Raw genomic sequence first — 12,739 nt, forward strand, 5'->3', positions numbered from 1 at the left:
CTCGGGTATTGTCATTGGCAGGAATGTCTTTTTTCCTTGGCTTTCTGGCAAACTCTTATTCTAGAACCATCCTTTGAGACCCCACACTACCTCATGTGTCCCTATTCTCAGTAATGATTTCTCTAACAACCACCTCCCCAATAAAAGAGCAGGGCTGGGCCGGGAACGGTGGCTCATGCCTGTAATTCCAGCACTTTGGGAGGCTGAGGCAGGCAGATCATGAGGTCAGGAGATTGAGACCATCCCGGCTAACACGGTGAAACCCCATCTCTACTAAAAAAATACAAAAAATTAGCCGGGCGTGGTGGTGGACACTTGTAGTCCCAGCTACTCAGGAGGCTGAGGCAGGAGAATGGCATGAGCCTGGGAGGTGGAACTTGCAGTGAGCCAAGATCGTGCCACTGCACTCCAGCCTGGAAGGCAGAGCACGACTCTGTCTCAAAAAAAAAAAAAAAAAAAAAAAAGGAGCAGGGCTGGCCGGGCACAGCGGTTCACGCCTGTAATCCCAGCACTTTTGGAGGCCAGGACGAGTGGATCACCTGAGGTCAGGAGTTCGAGACCAGTCTGACGAACGTGGCGAAACCCTGTGTCTACTAAATATACAAAAAATCCTCAGGCGTGGTGGTGTGTGCCTGTAGTCCCAGCTACTGGGGAGGCAGAGGCAGAAGAATCGCTTGAACCCGGGAGGTGGAGGTTGCAGTGAGCCAAGATCCTGCCACTGTACTCCAGCCTGGGCAAGAAGAGCGAAACTCTGTCTCAAACATAAAAAGAGCAGGGCTGCCCACTCCCTCTCTGGTGTTTCCCGTTTCTAGTACTAACCTCTTCTATGAAACTTTTCAGACAGGCTCTTGCTGTCACCCGGGCTGGAGTGCAGTGGCACGATTGATCACAGCTCACTGAAGCCCTGAACTCCTGGACTCACGCCACCCTCCTGCCTCGGCCTCCCATGGAGCTGGGACTACAGGGGCGTGCACAACCACACCCAGCTAATTTTTCATAGAGATGGAGTCTTGCCGTGTTGTTCAGGCTGGTCTCCAACTCCTGGGCTCAAGCGATCTCCCTGCCTCGGCCTCCCAAAGTACTGGGAATACAGGCGTGAGCCACCGTGCCTGGCCTCAATGAAACTTATTTTACTGTTTTTCACTTACATGTTTAGGTGTTCATCATGCAGATGTACGTCTCCTTTACTGGACTCCTTACAGAAAAGACCCCAAAGCCTATCACAGGGTCACAGATGCCCAGTAAATGCTGCTGCACATCACAGAACTGGTGCTTTTCTGAGATCGCAGCCACGGAGCAGGCTGAAGAGTTTACGGTGCTCTCCTGGCCACCCCGGGGACCGCCTAGCCTCGGCCACCGAGAAAGCCGCAGCGCGGGGCCCAGGTTGGAGCCAGTCCTGCCCCAGGGGTTGCGCCCAGCCCAGCAAGGCGGGCCCTCGTCTCTGGAAACGAAGCTCACGTCATCAGAGGAGAAACTGAGGCCCATGGGGTCGCCGAGCCCCACCAGCCGCGGGCCTAAACCACAGGTCGGACCACGAGGAGGTCACGCGGGCCGCCCCACCCGACCCGGCCCCACTTACAGGCGGGCCTGCCGCTCCTCTCCTCTTCCGCGCGCAGCCACCCCGCGCTACCGCTGCGGTCGCCATCAGGGCCAGCAGCCCAAGCAACACCGACAGCCCCATGAACTCCGGAATCTGCGAGAGCTCCATGTTGGCTGGGCCACTGCCACCTCAGCCAGTGAGTACGCGGGTGCCCGCACGGCTCGGCGGAGTCGCGCACGCACGCGGGGCGGGGCCTGGCCATTGGGGCGCCTCGAGCGGCGGCGCTTGGCCGTTAGAGCGCCTGGGGCGGAGCCTGGTTGTTATAATGACTTCAGAGCGGGGCCTGGCCGTTAGAGCGTCTCAACGCGGGGGGCCAACTGTTGGGGCGCTAGAAGGGGGGGCCCGACTGTTAGAGCGCCTCGAGGGGCGGGGCCTGATTGTTAGAGCTCCTTGAAGGCGGAGCCTGGCCGTTAGAGCGTCTCGAGGAGAGGAACCTGGTTATTAAAGCGCCTCGAGGGGCGGAGCCTGGGTTAGAGCGTCTCGAGAGGCCGAACCCAGAGGTAGCGTGTCTCGAGGGGCGGGACCTGGTTGTTAGAGCGCCTGGAGGGACAGAGCCTGGGTTAGAGCGTCTCGAGGGGCGGGGCCTGGAGTTAGAGAACGTCTCCAGGGGCGGGGCCTGGAGTTAGAGCATCTCCAAGCGTGGAGCCTAGTTATTAGAGAGCCTCGAGAGGCGGAGCCTGGAGTTAGAGCGTCTCGAGGGGCGGGGCTGGGTTGTTAGCGCGTCTCGAGGGGCAGAACCCGGAGGTAGGGCGTCTCGAGGGGCGGGGCCCGGAGGTAGAACATCTCGAGGGGCGAGGCCCGACTCTTGGTATGTTTCGAGGGGCGGGTCGCCTGGCAGTTGAGGTTGCAGAACCGCGGAGGGCGGAGGAAGGCGGGATTTGCAACCCCTGTTCACGCCTCCTCCTGAGGAACTCACTGATAATTGTTTATTAAAGGCGTTATTCCAGCCATCACCACACTGGATCCTCTCAAGGAAGCGGGGCGGGGATTATTATTACCATTTAACGGACAGGAAACAGCATCAGCGAAAGATCAGACGGGGTTTTACTTTTACTGCTGGTGGAGAAGCGGAAGAGTAGGCCGTGGTGTGGAACAGCCTCCGCAAAGACCTGAGAAGCTGGGATGTGGGAAATGGCGAGAGGAGTGGAAAGGTCTGGGGCGTTGAGCGCTGGCTCCACCCAACAAGCTGCTCATTACTGGGAGAGGTGGGGCAAAAGCTGTGTCTGATGATTCCCTGGATGGACCTTTGTGTGAAAAGACCAAATACAGAAAACCGATAGTGGCTTCAAGGATCCAAGAGGGAGGTGACGGGGACCTGGATTTGGAGATGGCCTGGCAAGTGGAAAGTTAAAAGGGAGAATTTTAATAGAAAATTTATTTTATTTATTTATTTACTTTTGAGACGGAGTCTCATTCTGTTGCTCAGGCTGGAGTGCAGTGACGCATCTCGGCTGACTGCAACCTCTGCCTCCCGGGTGCAAGAGATTCTTCTGCCTCAGCCTCCAGAGTAGCTGGGATTACAAGCGTGCGCCACCACGCCCTGCTAATTTTGTGTTTTTTATAGAGACGGGGTTTTGCCATGTTGGCCAGGCTGGTCTCGAACTCCTGACCTCAGGTGATCCACCTACTTTGGCCTCCCAAAGTGCTGGGATTACAGGCATGAGCCACCATGCCGAGCCCAGAGATTATTGTTATTTTTTATTTTTTTGAGACAGAATCTTGTCGCACTGTCGCCCAGGCTGCGTGCGGTGGCACGATCTCTGCTCACTGCAACCTCTGCCTCCCAGGTTCAAGCGATTCTCTTGCCTCGGTCTCCTGAGTAGCTGGGATTATGGGCGCCCGCCACCATGCCTGGCTAATTTTTTCTATTTTTTAGTAGAGACAGGGTTTCACTATGTTGGCCAGGCTGGTCTCCAACTCCTGACCTTGTGATCCGCCCGCCTCGGCCTCTCAAAAGTGTTGGGATTACAGATGTGAGCCACCGCGCCTGGCCCAGACCACGAGATTTTTTCATAGAAACTTCTTTTAAGGCCGGGCGCAATGGCTCACGCCTGTAATCCCAGCACTTTGGGAGGCCCAGGTGGGCAGATCACCTGAGGTCAGGAGTTCGAGACCAGCCTGGCTAACATGGTGAAACCCCGTCTCTACTAAAAATACAAAAATTAGCCAGGCATAGTGATGCGCACCTGTAATCCTAGCTACTNCAATGAAACTTATTTTACTGTTTTTCACTTACATGTTTAGGTGTTCATCATGCAGATGTACGTCTCCTTTACTGGACTCCTTACAGAAAAAGACCCCAAAGCCTATCACAGGGTCACAGATGCCCAGTAAATGCTGCTGCACATCACAGAACTGGTGCTTTTTCTGAGATCGCAGCCACGGAGCAGGCTGAAGAGTTTACGGTGCTCTCCTGGCCACCCCGGGGACCGCCTAGCCTCGGCCACCGAGAAAGCCGCAGCGCGGGGCCCAGGTTGGAGCCAGTCCTGCCCCAGGGGTTGCGCCCAGCCCAGCGAGGCGGGCCCTCGTCTCTGGAAACGAAGCTCACGTCATCAGAGGAGAAACTGAGGCCCATGGGGTCGCCGAGCCCCACCAGCCGCGGGCCTAAACCACAGGTCGGACCACGAGGAGGTCACGCGGGCCGCCCCCACCCGACCCGGCCCCACTTACAGGCGGGCCTGCCGCTCCTCTCCTCTTCCGCGCGCAGCCACCCCCGCGCTACCGCTGCGGTCGCCATCAGGGCCAGCAGCCCAAGCAACACCGACAGCCCCATGAACTCCGGAATCTGCGAGAGCTCCATGTTGGCTGGGCCACTGCCACCTCAGCCAGTGAGTACGCGGGTGCCCGCACGGCTCGGCGGAGTCGCGCACGCACGCGGGGGCGGGGCCTGGCCATTGGGGCGCCTCGAGCGGCGGCGCTTGGCCGTTAGAGCGCCTGGGGGCGGAGCCTGGTTGTTATAATGACTTCAGAGCGGGGCCTGGCCGTTAGAGCGTCTCAACGCGGGGGGCCAACTGTTGGGGCGCTAGAAGGGGGGGCCCGACTGTTAGAGCGCCTCGAGGGGCGGGGCCTGATTGTTAGAGCTCCTTGAAGGCGGAGCCTGGCCGTTAGAGCGTCTCGAGGAGAGGAACCTGGTTATTAAAGCGCCTCGAGGGGCGGAGCCTGGGTTAGAGCGTCTCGAGGGGCCGAACCCAGAGGTAGCGTGTCTCGAGGGGCGGGACCTGGTTGTTAGAGCGCCTGGAGGGACAGAGCCTGGGTTAGAGCGTCTCGAGGGGCGGGGCCTGGAGTTAGAGAACGTCTCCAGGGGCGGGGCCTGGAGTTAGAGCATCTCCAAGCGTGGAGCCTAGTTATTAGAGAGCCTCGAGAGGCGGAGCCTGGAGTTAGAGCGTCTCGAGGGGCGGGGCTGGGTTGTTAGCGCGTCTCGAGGGGCAGAACCCGGAGGTAGGGCGTCTCGAGGGGCGGGGCCCGGAGGTAGAACATCTCGAGGGGCGAGGCCCGACTCTTGGTATGTTTCGAGGGGCGGGTCGCCTGGCAGTTGAGGTTGCAGAACCGCGGAGGGCGGAGGAAGGCGGGATTTGCAACCCCTGTTCACGCCTCCTCCTGAGGAACTCACTGATAATTGTTTATTAAAGGCGTTATTCCAGCCATCACCACACTGGATCCTCTCAAGGAAGCGGGGCGGGGATTATTATTACCATTTAACGGACAGGAAACAGCATCAGCGAAAGATCAGACGGGGTTTTACTTTTACTGCTGGTGGAGAAGCGGAAGAGTAGGCCGTGGTGTGGAACAGCCTCCGCAAAGACCTGAGAAGCTGGGATGTGGGAAATGGCGAGAGGAGTGGAAAGGTCTGGGGGCGTTGAGCGCTGGCTCCACCCAACAAGCTGCTCATTACTGGGAGAGGTGGGGCAAAAGCTGTGTCTGATGATTCCCTGGATGGACCTTTGTGTGAAAAGACCAAATACAGAAAACCGATAGTGGCTTCAAGGATCCAAGAGGGAGGTGACGGGGACCTGGATTTGGAGATGGCCTGGCAAGTGGAAAGTTAAAAGGGAGAATTTTTAATAGAAAATTTATTTTATTTATTTATTTACTTTTGAGACGGAGTCTCATTCTGTTGCTCAGGCTGGAGTGCAGTGACGCATCTCGGCTGACTGCAACCTCTGCCTCCCGGGTGCAAGAGATTCTTCTGCCTCAGCCTCCAGAGTAGCTGGGATTACAAGCGTGCGCCACCACGCCCTGCTAATTTTTGTGTTTTTTATAGAGACGGGGGTTTTGCCATGTTGGCCAGGCTGGTCTCGAACTCCTGACCTCAGGTGATCCACCTACTTTGGCCTCCCAAAGTGCTGGGATTACAGGCATGAGCCACCATGCCGAGCCCAGAGATTATTGTTATTTTTTATTTTTTTGAGACAGAGTCTTGTCGCACTGTCGCCCAGGCTGCGTGCGGTGGCACGATCTCTGCTCACTGCAACCTCTGCCTCCCAGGTTCAAGCGATTCTCTTGCCTCGGTCTCCTGAGTAGCTGGGATTATGGGCGCCCGCCACCATGCCTGGCTAATTTTTTCTATTTTTTAGTAGAGACAGGGTTTCACTATGTTGGCCAGGCTGGTCTCCAACTCCTGACCTTGTGATCCGCCCGCCTCGGCCTCTCAAAAGTGTTGGGATTACAGATGTGAGCCACCGCGCCTGGCCCAGACCACGAGATTTTTTCATAGAAACTTCTTTTAAGGCCGGGCGCAATGGCTCACGCCTGTAATCCCAGCACTTTGGGAGGCCCAGGTGGGCAGATCACCTGAGGTCAGGAGTTCGAGACCAGCCTGGCTAACATGGTGAAACCCCGTCTCTACTAAAAATACAAAAATTAGCCAGGCATAGTGATGCGCACCTGTAATCCTAGCTACTCGGGAGGCTGAGGCAGGAGAATCGCTTGAACCTGGGAGGCGGATGTTGTAGTGAGCCAAGATTGCTCCACTGCACTCCAGCTGGGGTGACAGAGTGAGATTCTGTCTCAAAAAAAAAAAAAAAAAAAAAAATTAGCCAGACATGGTGACATGTGCCTATAGTCCCAGCTAACTGGCAGGCTGAGGTGGCAGAATCACCTGAGTCCGGGAGGTCGAGGCTATAGTGAGCTGTGATTGTGCCACTGCACTGTAGCCTAAGCAACAGAGTGAGACCCTGTCCCAAAAAAAAAAAAAAAAAATGAAGATTCACAGGGGTTTGAAAAAGTGAACAGGGAGGTCTCATGGACTCTTCCTCTCTGTTTCCTCCAATAGTAACATCTTGCATAACTGCAGTGCAATATCAAAACCAGGAACTTGACATTGATGCTATCTACAGAACTTATTCAAATTCCACCAACAAGGAGACAATCTGAAAGACTTATTGGTAGAATTTGGGTTGAACAGACGTGCTCCGTAGGTGTCCTAGTCCCAAAGCCCAGAGTGAGTCACAGTACCGGAGTTGGAGATTCCTGCTGCAAACATTTCCATCCCCACCTGGGAGCCTGCCTTCCTGACAGTCCGGGCCCTTCAGCGATAAGAAGGACCCTCTGAGAAGAGCGGTCGCTGCAGAGGCTGGATGACAGACAGACACACCCGCAATCTTGGGGGAGGAAATGGATCCAGTCAGAGAGCAAATGGAGCGGCCTCATTTCCTTCCCTTTTGTCCTTTGCGGGAAACTGACATTGACTCAGCTGTGGGCAGTGGGTAGGGAGGGGTGTGAGGGGGTGTCTAGAGCATCCTGAGGCTTGCCCTCCCTATCTTGCTACTTAGGACTGTGGGCCCAGCCATAAACCACTTTCTCCACCATCTCGAGAGAAAGCTACACTTTAAAAAATTTGTATCTATCTATTTTGAGACAGAGTCTCGCAGTGTTGCCCAGGCTGGAATGCAATGGTATGATCTCGGGTCGCTGCAACTTCTGCCTCCCAGGCTCAAGTGATCCTTCTGCCTCAATCGATCTTCCTGCCTCAGCCTCCCAAGTAGCTAGGACTACAGCCATGCACCATCACACCCAGCTAATTTTTGTGTGTGTGTTTTGTAGAGACAAGGTTTCACCATGTTGCTCAGGCTGGTCTCGAACTCCTGAGCTCAAGTGATCCTCCCACCTCAACCTCCCAAAGTGCTGGGATTATAGGCATGAGCCACCAAGCCTGGCCGAAGATGCACTTTTAAGAAGAATTTCATTTACCAAGCATTTTGCATGTGACATGTATTGATCTAGGAGCATTTTTTTAAATAAAGAGAGTCTCACTGTGTCGCCCAGGCTGGAGGGCAGTGGCTCAATCACAACTGATTGCAGCCTGAAACTCCTGGGCTCAAACAATCCTCCCACCACAGCCTCCCAAGTAGCTGGGACCATAGGTGCTCACCACCAAACCCAGCTAATTTTTGAATTTTCTGTAGAGACAGGGTCTTGCTATGTTGCCCAGGCTGGTCTCTAGAACTCCTGGCCCCAAGCAACCCTCCTGCCCTCATCCTCCCAAATTGCTGGGATTACAGGAGTGAGCCACTGCACCCGTCTAATCCAGGAACTTTGCATTTCATTTCCCTTGCTCACATTCCCTTCCCACAGATGAGGAGACTGATGCTGTAGGAAGTTAAGTGACTTTTCCAAGGTCACACGGGTGGAGAGTGAGCCTGGAGACTAATACATGTCCTGTCTGGCTGCCATCTGTGGATGTGGGGCAAGAGGAAGAAAGAGTAGCCTCTCTTTGTACAGCTCGGTTGAGGCTACCAAATTCTTTCACATCCTTGAATTCAGTTGGCCTTTAAGACAGGCCATGTTATAACTTTAATTTTTAAGCAGATGGAGAGAAACACTAGGCTTACATCAAATAATATGCCCAAGGTCAACAAGGAAGCAAGGGAAATAACCCAGAGTCAAACCCAGGTCTACTACGCTCAGGATCCATACTTGGGCAGGGCACTGTGGCTCATGCCTGTAATCCCAGCACTTTGGGAGGCTGAGAAAGGAGAATCACTTGAGCCCAGGAATTCGAGACCAGCCTGGCCAACATAGTGAGACCCCATCTCTACAAAATAAAATTTGTCAGGCGTGGTGGTGCATGCCTGTAGTCCCAGCTACTCAGGAGGCTGAGACGGGAGGATTGCTTGAGCCTAGGAGTTTGAGGCTGCAGCGAACAGTGATTACACCACTGCACTCCAGCCTGGGCGACAGAGCAAGACTCTGTCAAAAAAAAAAAAAAAAAGTTAATAAGGAGGCAGGAGGCCAGGCACAGTGGCTCATTCCTATAATCGCAACCTATGGGAGGCTGAGGCAGGAGTTCGAGACCAGCCTGGGCAACGTAGCAAGACTCCGTCTCTATAAAAAAAAAAAATTAGCCAAGCGTGGTGGTGTGGACCTCTAGTCCCCGCTACTCAGGAGGCTAAGGCAGGAGGAGGATCGCTTGAGCCCAGGAGTTCAAGGATGTGTTAAGCTATGATCATGACATTGCACTCCAGCCAGGTAACAGACCTGTCTCAAAAAAAAAAAAAAAAAAAGAAAAGAAAAGAAAATTGAGAGGCCAAGGCAGGCAAGTCACTTGAGGCCAGGAGTTCAAGACCAGCCTGGCCAACATAGTGAAACCCCATCTCTACTAAAAATACAAAAAGTTAGCCAGGCGTGGTGGTGCACATCTGTAATCCCAGCTACTCAGGAGGCTGAGGCAGGAGAATCACTTGAACCTGGGAGGCAGAGGTTGCAGTGAGCTGACATCACATCACTGCACTCCAGCCTGGGTGACAGAGCCAGGCTCTGTCTCCAAAAAAAGAAAAAAAAAAAAAAAAAAAAGGAAAGGAGACAGAAATCCCTAGGTTTGCCTCCCTCTTTGGTTGATCACACTTTTCAAGGGCAAAGCAAGATGAGTCCCAGGTACTACTGGAGACTGAAGACTTTTAGGGATGTGAGGGGAGGGAAGCTATGGAGAGAAGTGAGGCTGGAGGGAAAGCAGGGTTGTATCACAAAGCACTTCAAACACCTGCTCTGAAGCTTGGCCTTGTCAGAGACAAACAGTAGCCAAAGAAACAACTGAAGGACATGAGCTCCAACTTGCATTGTCTGGAGTCCTCCCTACCTCTGGCCTCTCTACATTAGGTGAAATGGTAAATTTCCACCTTGTTTAAGTAGTGGTTCTCAAAGTGTGGTCCCTGGACCAGCAGCAGTAGGAATGCAAATTCTGTTTTTGAGACAGGGTCTCACCCTGTGGCCCAGGCTGAAATGCAATGGTGCAATTATAGCTCACTGCAGCCTTCAACTCGTGGGCTCAAGTGATCTTCCTACCTCAGCCTCCTGAGTAGCTGGGACTATAGGCCACCATACCCAGCCAGGAATGCAGATTCTCAGACCTCATCCCAGACCTGTTACTCGGTCAGAAACTCTGGAGATGGGGCCCAGCGAGCTGTATTTTTTTTTGTTTTGTTTTGTTTTTGAGACAGAGTCTTGCTCTGTCACCCAGGCTGGAGTGCATTGGTGCAATCTTGGCTCACTCCAATCTCCACCTCCTGGGTTTAAGTGATTATCCTGCCTCAACCTCCTGAGTAGCTGGGGGTACAGGTGTGCACCACCACACCCGGCTAATTTTTGTAGTTTTAGTAGAGACAGGGTTTCGCCAAGTTGGCCAGGCTGGTCTTGAACCCTTGACCTCAGGTGATCCGCCTGCCTTGGCCTCCCAAAGTGTTGGGATTACAGGTATGAGCCACCGTGCCTGGTCCTCTAGCTGATCCTTAACAAGCCCTCTAGTTAATCCTGATGCACAGTACAGTTTAAGAAGTACTGATTGAAACCAATTTGAGCCCCTAGATGTAATTTGCAGCTCAAAGCCTCTATTACAGTAGTTCTTGACCTGGCTCCATATTGGAATCACTTTTAAGATGCTGATGTTTAAACATCATACTGGCTGGGCATTGGTGGCTCACATCTGTAATCCCAGTGCTTTGGGAGGCAGAGGTGGGAGGATGGCTTGAGGCCAGATGTTCGAGACCAGCCTGGACAATATAGCAAGACAAAAAAAAGTCTATAGAGTCTCTACGAAAAATTTAAAAATTAGCCAGGCCTGGTGGCACATGCCTGTGATCTCAGCTACTTGGCGGGTGCTGAAGTGGGAGGATCACTTGAGCCCGGGAGGTTGAGGCTGCAGTGAGCTGTGACTACACCACTGCACTCTGGTTTGGGTGACAGAATGAGACCCTGTCTCAAATAAATAAATAAATAAATAAATAAATAAAGCAAGCCACATTTATTTTATTTTGTTTTTGAGATGGAATCTTACTCTGTCGCCCAGGCTGGAATGCAATGGCATGATCTTGGCTCACTGCAACCTCCGCCTCCCAGATTCAAGCAATTCTTTTGCCTCAGCCTCCTGAGTAACTGGGATTACAGGCGCCTACCACCATGCCAGGCTAATTTTTGTATTTTTAGTAGAGACGGGGTTTCACCATCTTGGCCAGGCTGGTCTCGAACTCCTGACCTCAGGTGATCCACCCGCCTCAGCCTCCCAAAGTGCTGTGATGACAGGCATGAGCCACAGTGCCTAGCCCACATTATCAATTATTAATGCATGTTTAAGTTTGAGAAGCTGTTCACTGTAAGGGTTACAGGAGGCTAATGCACGTGTGGAAGAGGCGATGTCCTGTTGGACCAGGGCGGTGGCTATGAAGGTAGATGTTCAACTGGCCAGGCTTCCGTCCTCAGTGACAGCTAGCGCAGGGCAGCAGGGTGTGCTGAGGAGCTGAAGATGATGGTTTCCAGCTTGCACAAGTGTCTGTGTGGTGATGCCTGTCCCGGGGCTGGGGCACACTGGGAGGACCAGGTGTGAGTGGTAACATTGTGGAAGTGGTGAGTTCTGTATTGGGGTCCGTCAGTGTTCAGGGAGCTGCGGAGCACTCAGAGGGAGAAGTTAGGGTGATGGTCGGACATGTAGTTGTGTAGCTCTGGGGAGACAGCGAGGCAGATACAGAGTCGGGGTCCTCTGCAGAGAGGCTGAAGGGGATGGGATGGCCCAGGGCTTGCCAGAGAGAGACAAGGGAATGGCTAAGGAAGGGACAGGCCTAGGAACAGGCTCCCACAGCAGGACCTGGGAGGGCACTGGCAGGGAGGAGGAAGGAGAGCTTGGCAAGAATTCCGTTTTGTTTTTGTATTTTCGAGACAGGGTCTGGCTCTGTCACCCAGGCTGGAGTGCAGTGGCACAATCATAGCTCACTGCAGCCTCGAACTCCTGGGCTCAGCCTCCCAAGTAGCTGGGGGTACAGGCCCATGTCATAACAGCTAGCTAATTTTTTTGTAGAGATGGGGTCTCACTATGTTGCCCAGGCTGGTCTCTAACTCCTGGCCTCAAGCGATCCTCCCACCTTGGCCTCCCAAAGTGCTGGAATTATAGGCGTGAGCCACCGAGGCTGGCCGAGAATTCTGGACTCCCAGGGAAAGCATGGTTTAAGATGGAGGCCCAAGGGCTGGAGAAAAAGCAGAAGAGCACTGTGAAGCAGGCACTGAATTTCGCAAGGAGCGGGTCAGTCAGAGGTGAGCTCAGTGACAGCAGAGTCAGTGCAGGGGTGAGGTTGGGGTGTGAGGGTGGAGGAGGAGCCCAAAGGTGGGGGGCCAAGAGGGGAGAGAGAAGAGAGGAGGGAGAGTGAGCAAGTGTAGATGACTCTTTCAAGGGAAGAAGCCATCTGGAAGGACACGGGGTCAGGGGGGATGTTTGATGGGGAACTTCTGGCCGCGTGGGAGTGAAAACAGCAGCGTACACACTGCCGGGACCCTCCCTTGCAGCGAGCCATGGCCAGCCTGTCTGCAGCAGCAAAGAGCATGCGCGAAAGGCTGGGTGCACCTGCCACCGTCACAGCAGAGAAGCGGCCAACAGCAGATGCAGGCAGTTGGGTGGGCACTGCTGGGCTGCTCACCAGCTGAGCAAGCTTGAGGCAAGGGACCGAACCTGTCTGTGTCTCAGTTTTTCACCTGTAAAATGGGGATGCTGATAATTATTACAACTCATTCTCACTCTTACATAGTGTTATATATTTATAATATATGTTATATATAATGTATATAATTATATAATATATATAAAATATATATAATGCTCTGTCACTTCCACTACTGGGTTCCAGCTCTGCCTTCTTCCAACTCTGAATAACTATATATTAT

At 53.6% G+C, this 12,739-nt stretch overlaps 1 protein-coding gene across 2 annotated transcripts in view; it reads right to left on the bottom strand.

Annotated features, from left to right (window-relative positions):
* The window catches only part of TBL2 (transducin beta like 2), an 11,784-nt gene extending 7,168 nt beyond the window's left edge, over positions 1–4,616 (bottom strand). The window contains exon 1 of one of the 2 annotated variants that reach the window (XM_017857658.1): positions 4,271–4,616. In XM_017857658.1, the coding sequence (XP_017713147.1) occupies positions 4,271–4,400 (130 nt within the window). In that variant the 5' untranslated portion in view covers positions 4,401–4,616. Of the gene's footprint in view, positions 1–1,579; positions 1,924–4,270 lie in introns of those variants that run through there. The other variant, XM_017857657.1, reaches the window with a different exon arrangement.
* Between the last annotated feature and the right edge of the window lie 8,123 nt (positions 4,617–12,739).

The sequence above is a fragment of the Rhinopithecus bieti genome, unplaced genomic scaffold, assembly GCF_001698545.2.
Source record: "Rhinopithecus bieti isolate Rb0 unplaced genomic scaffold, ASM169854v2 scaffold_42772, whole genome shotgun sequence".
Lineage (NCBI taxonomy): Eukaryota > Metazoa > Chordata > Mammalia > Primates > Cercopithecidae > Rhinopithecus > Rhinopithecus bieti.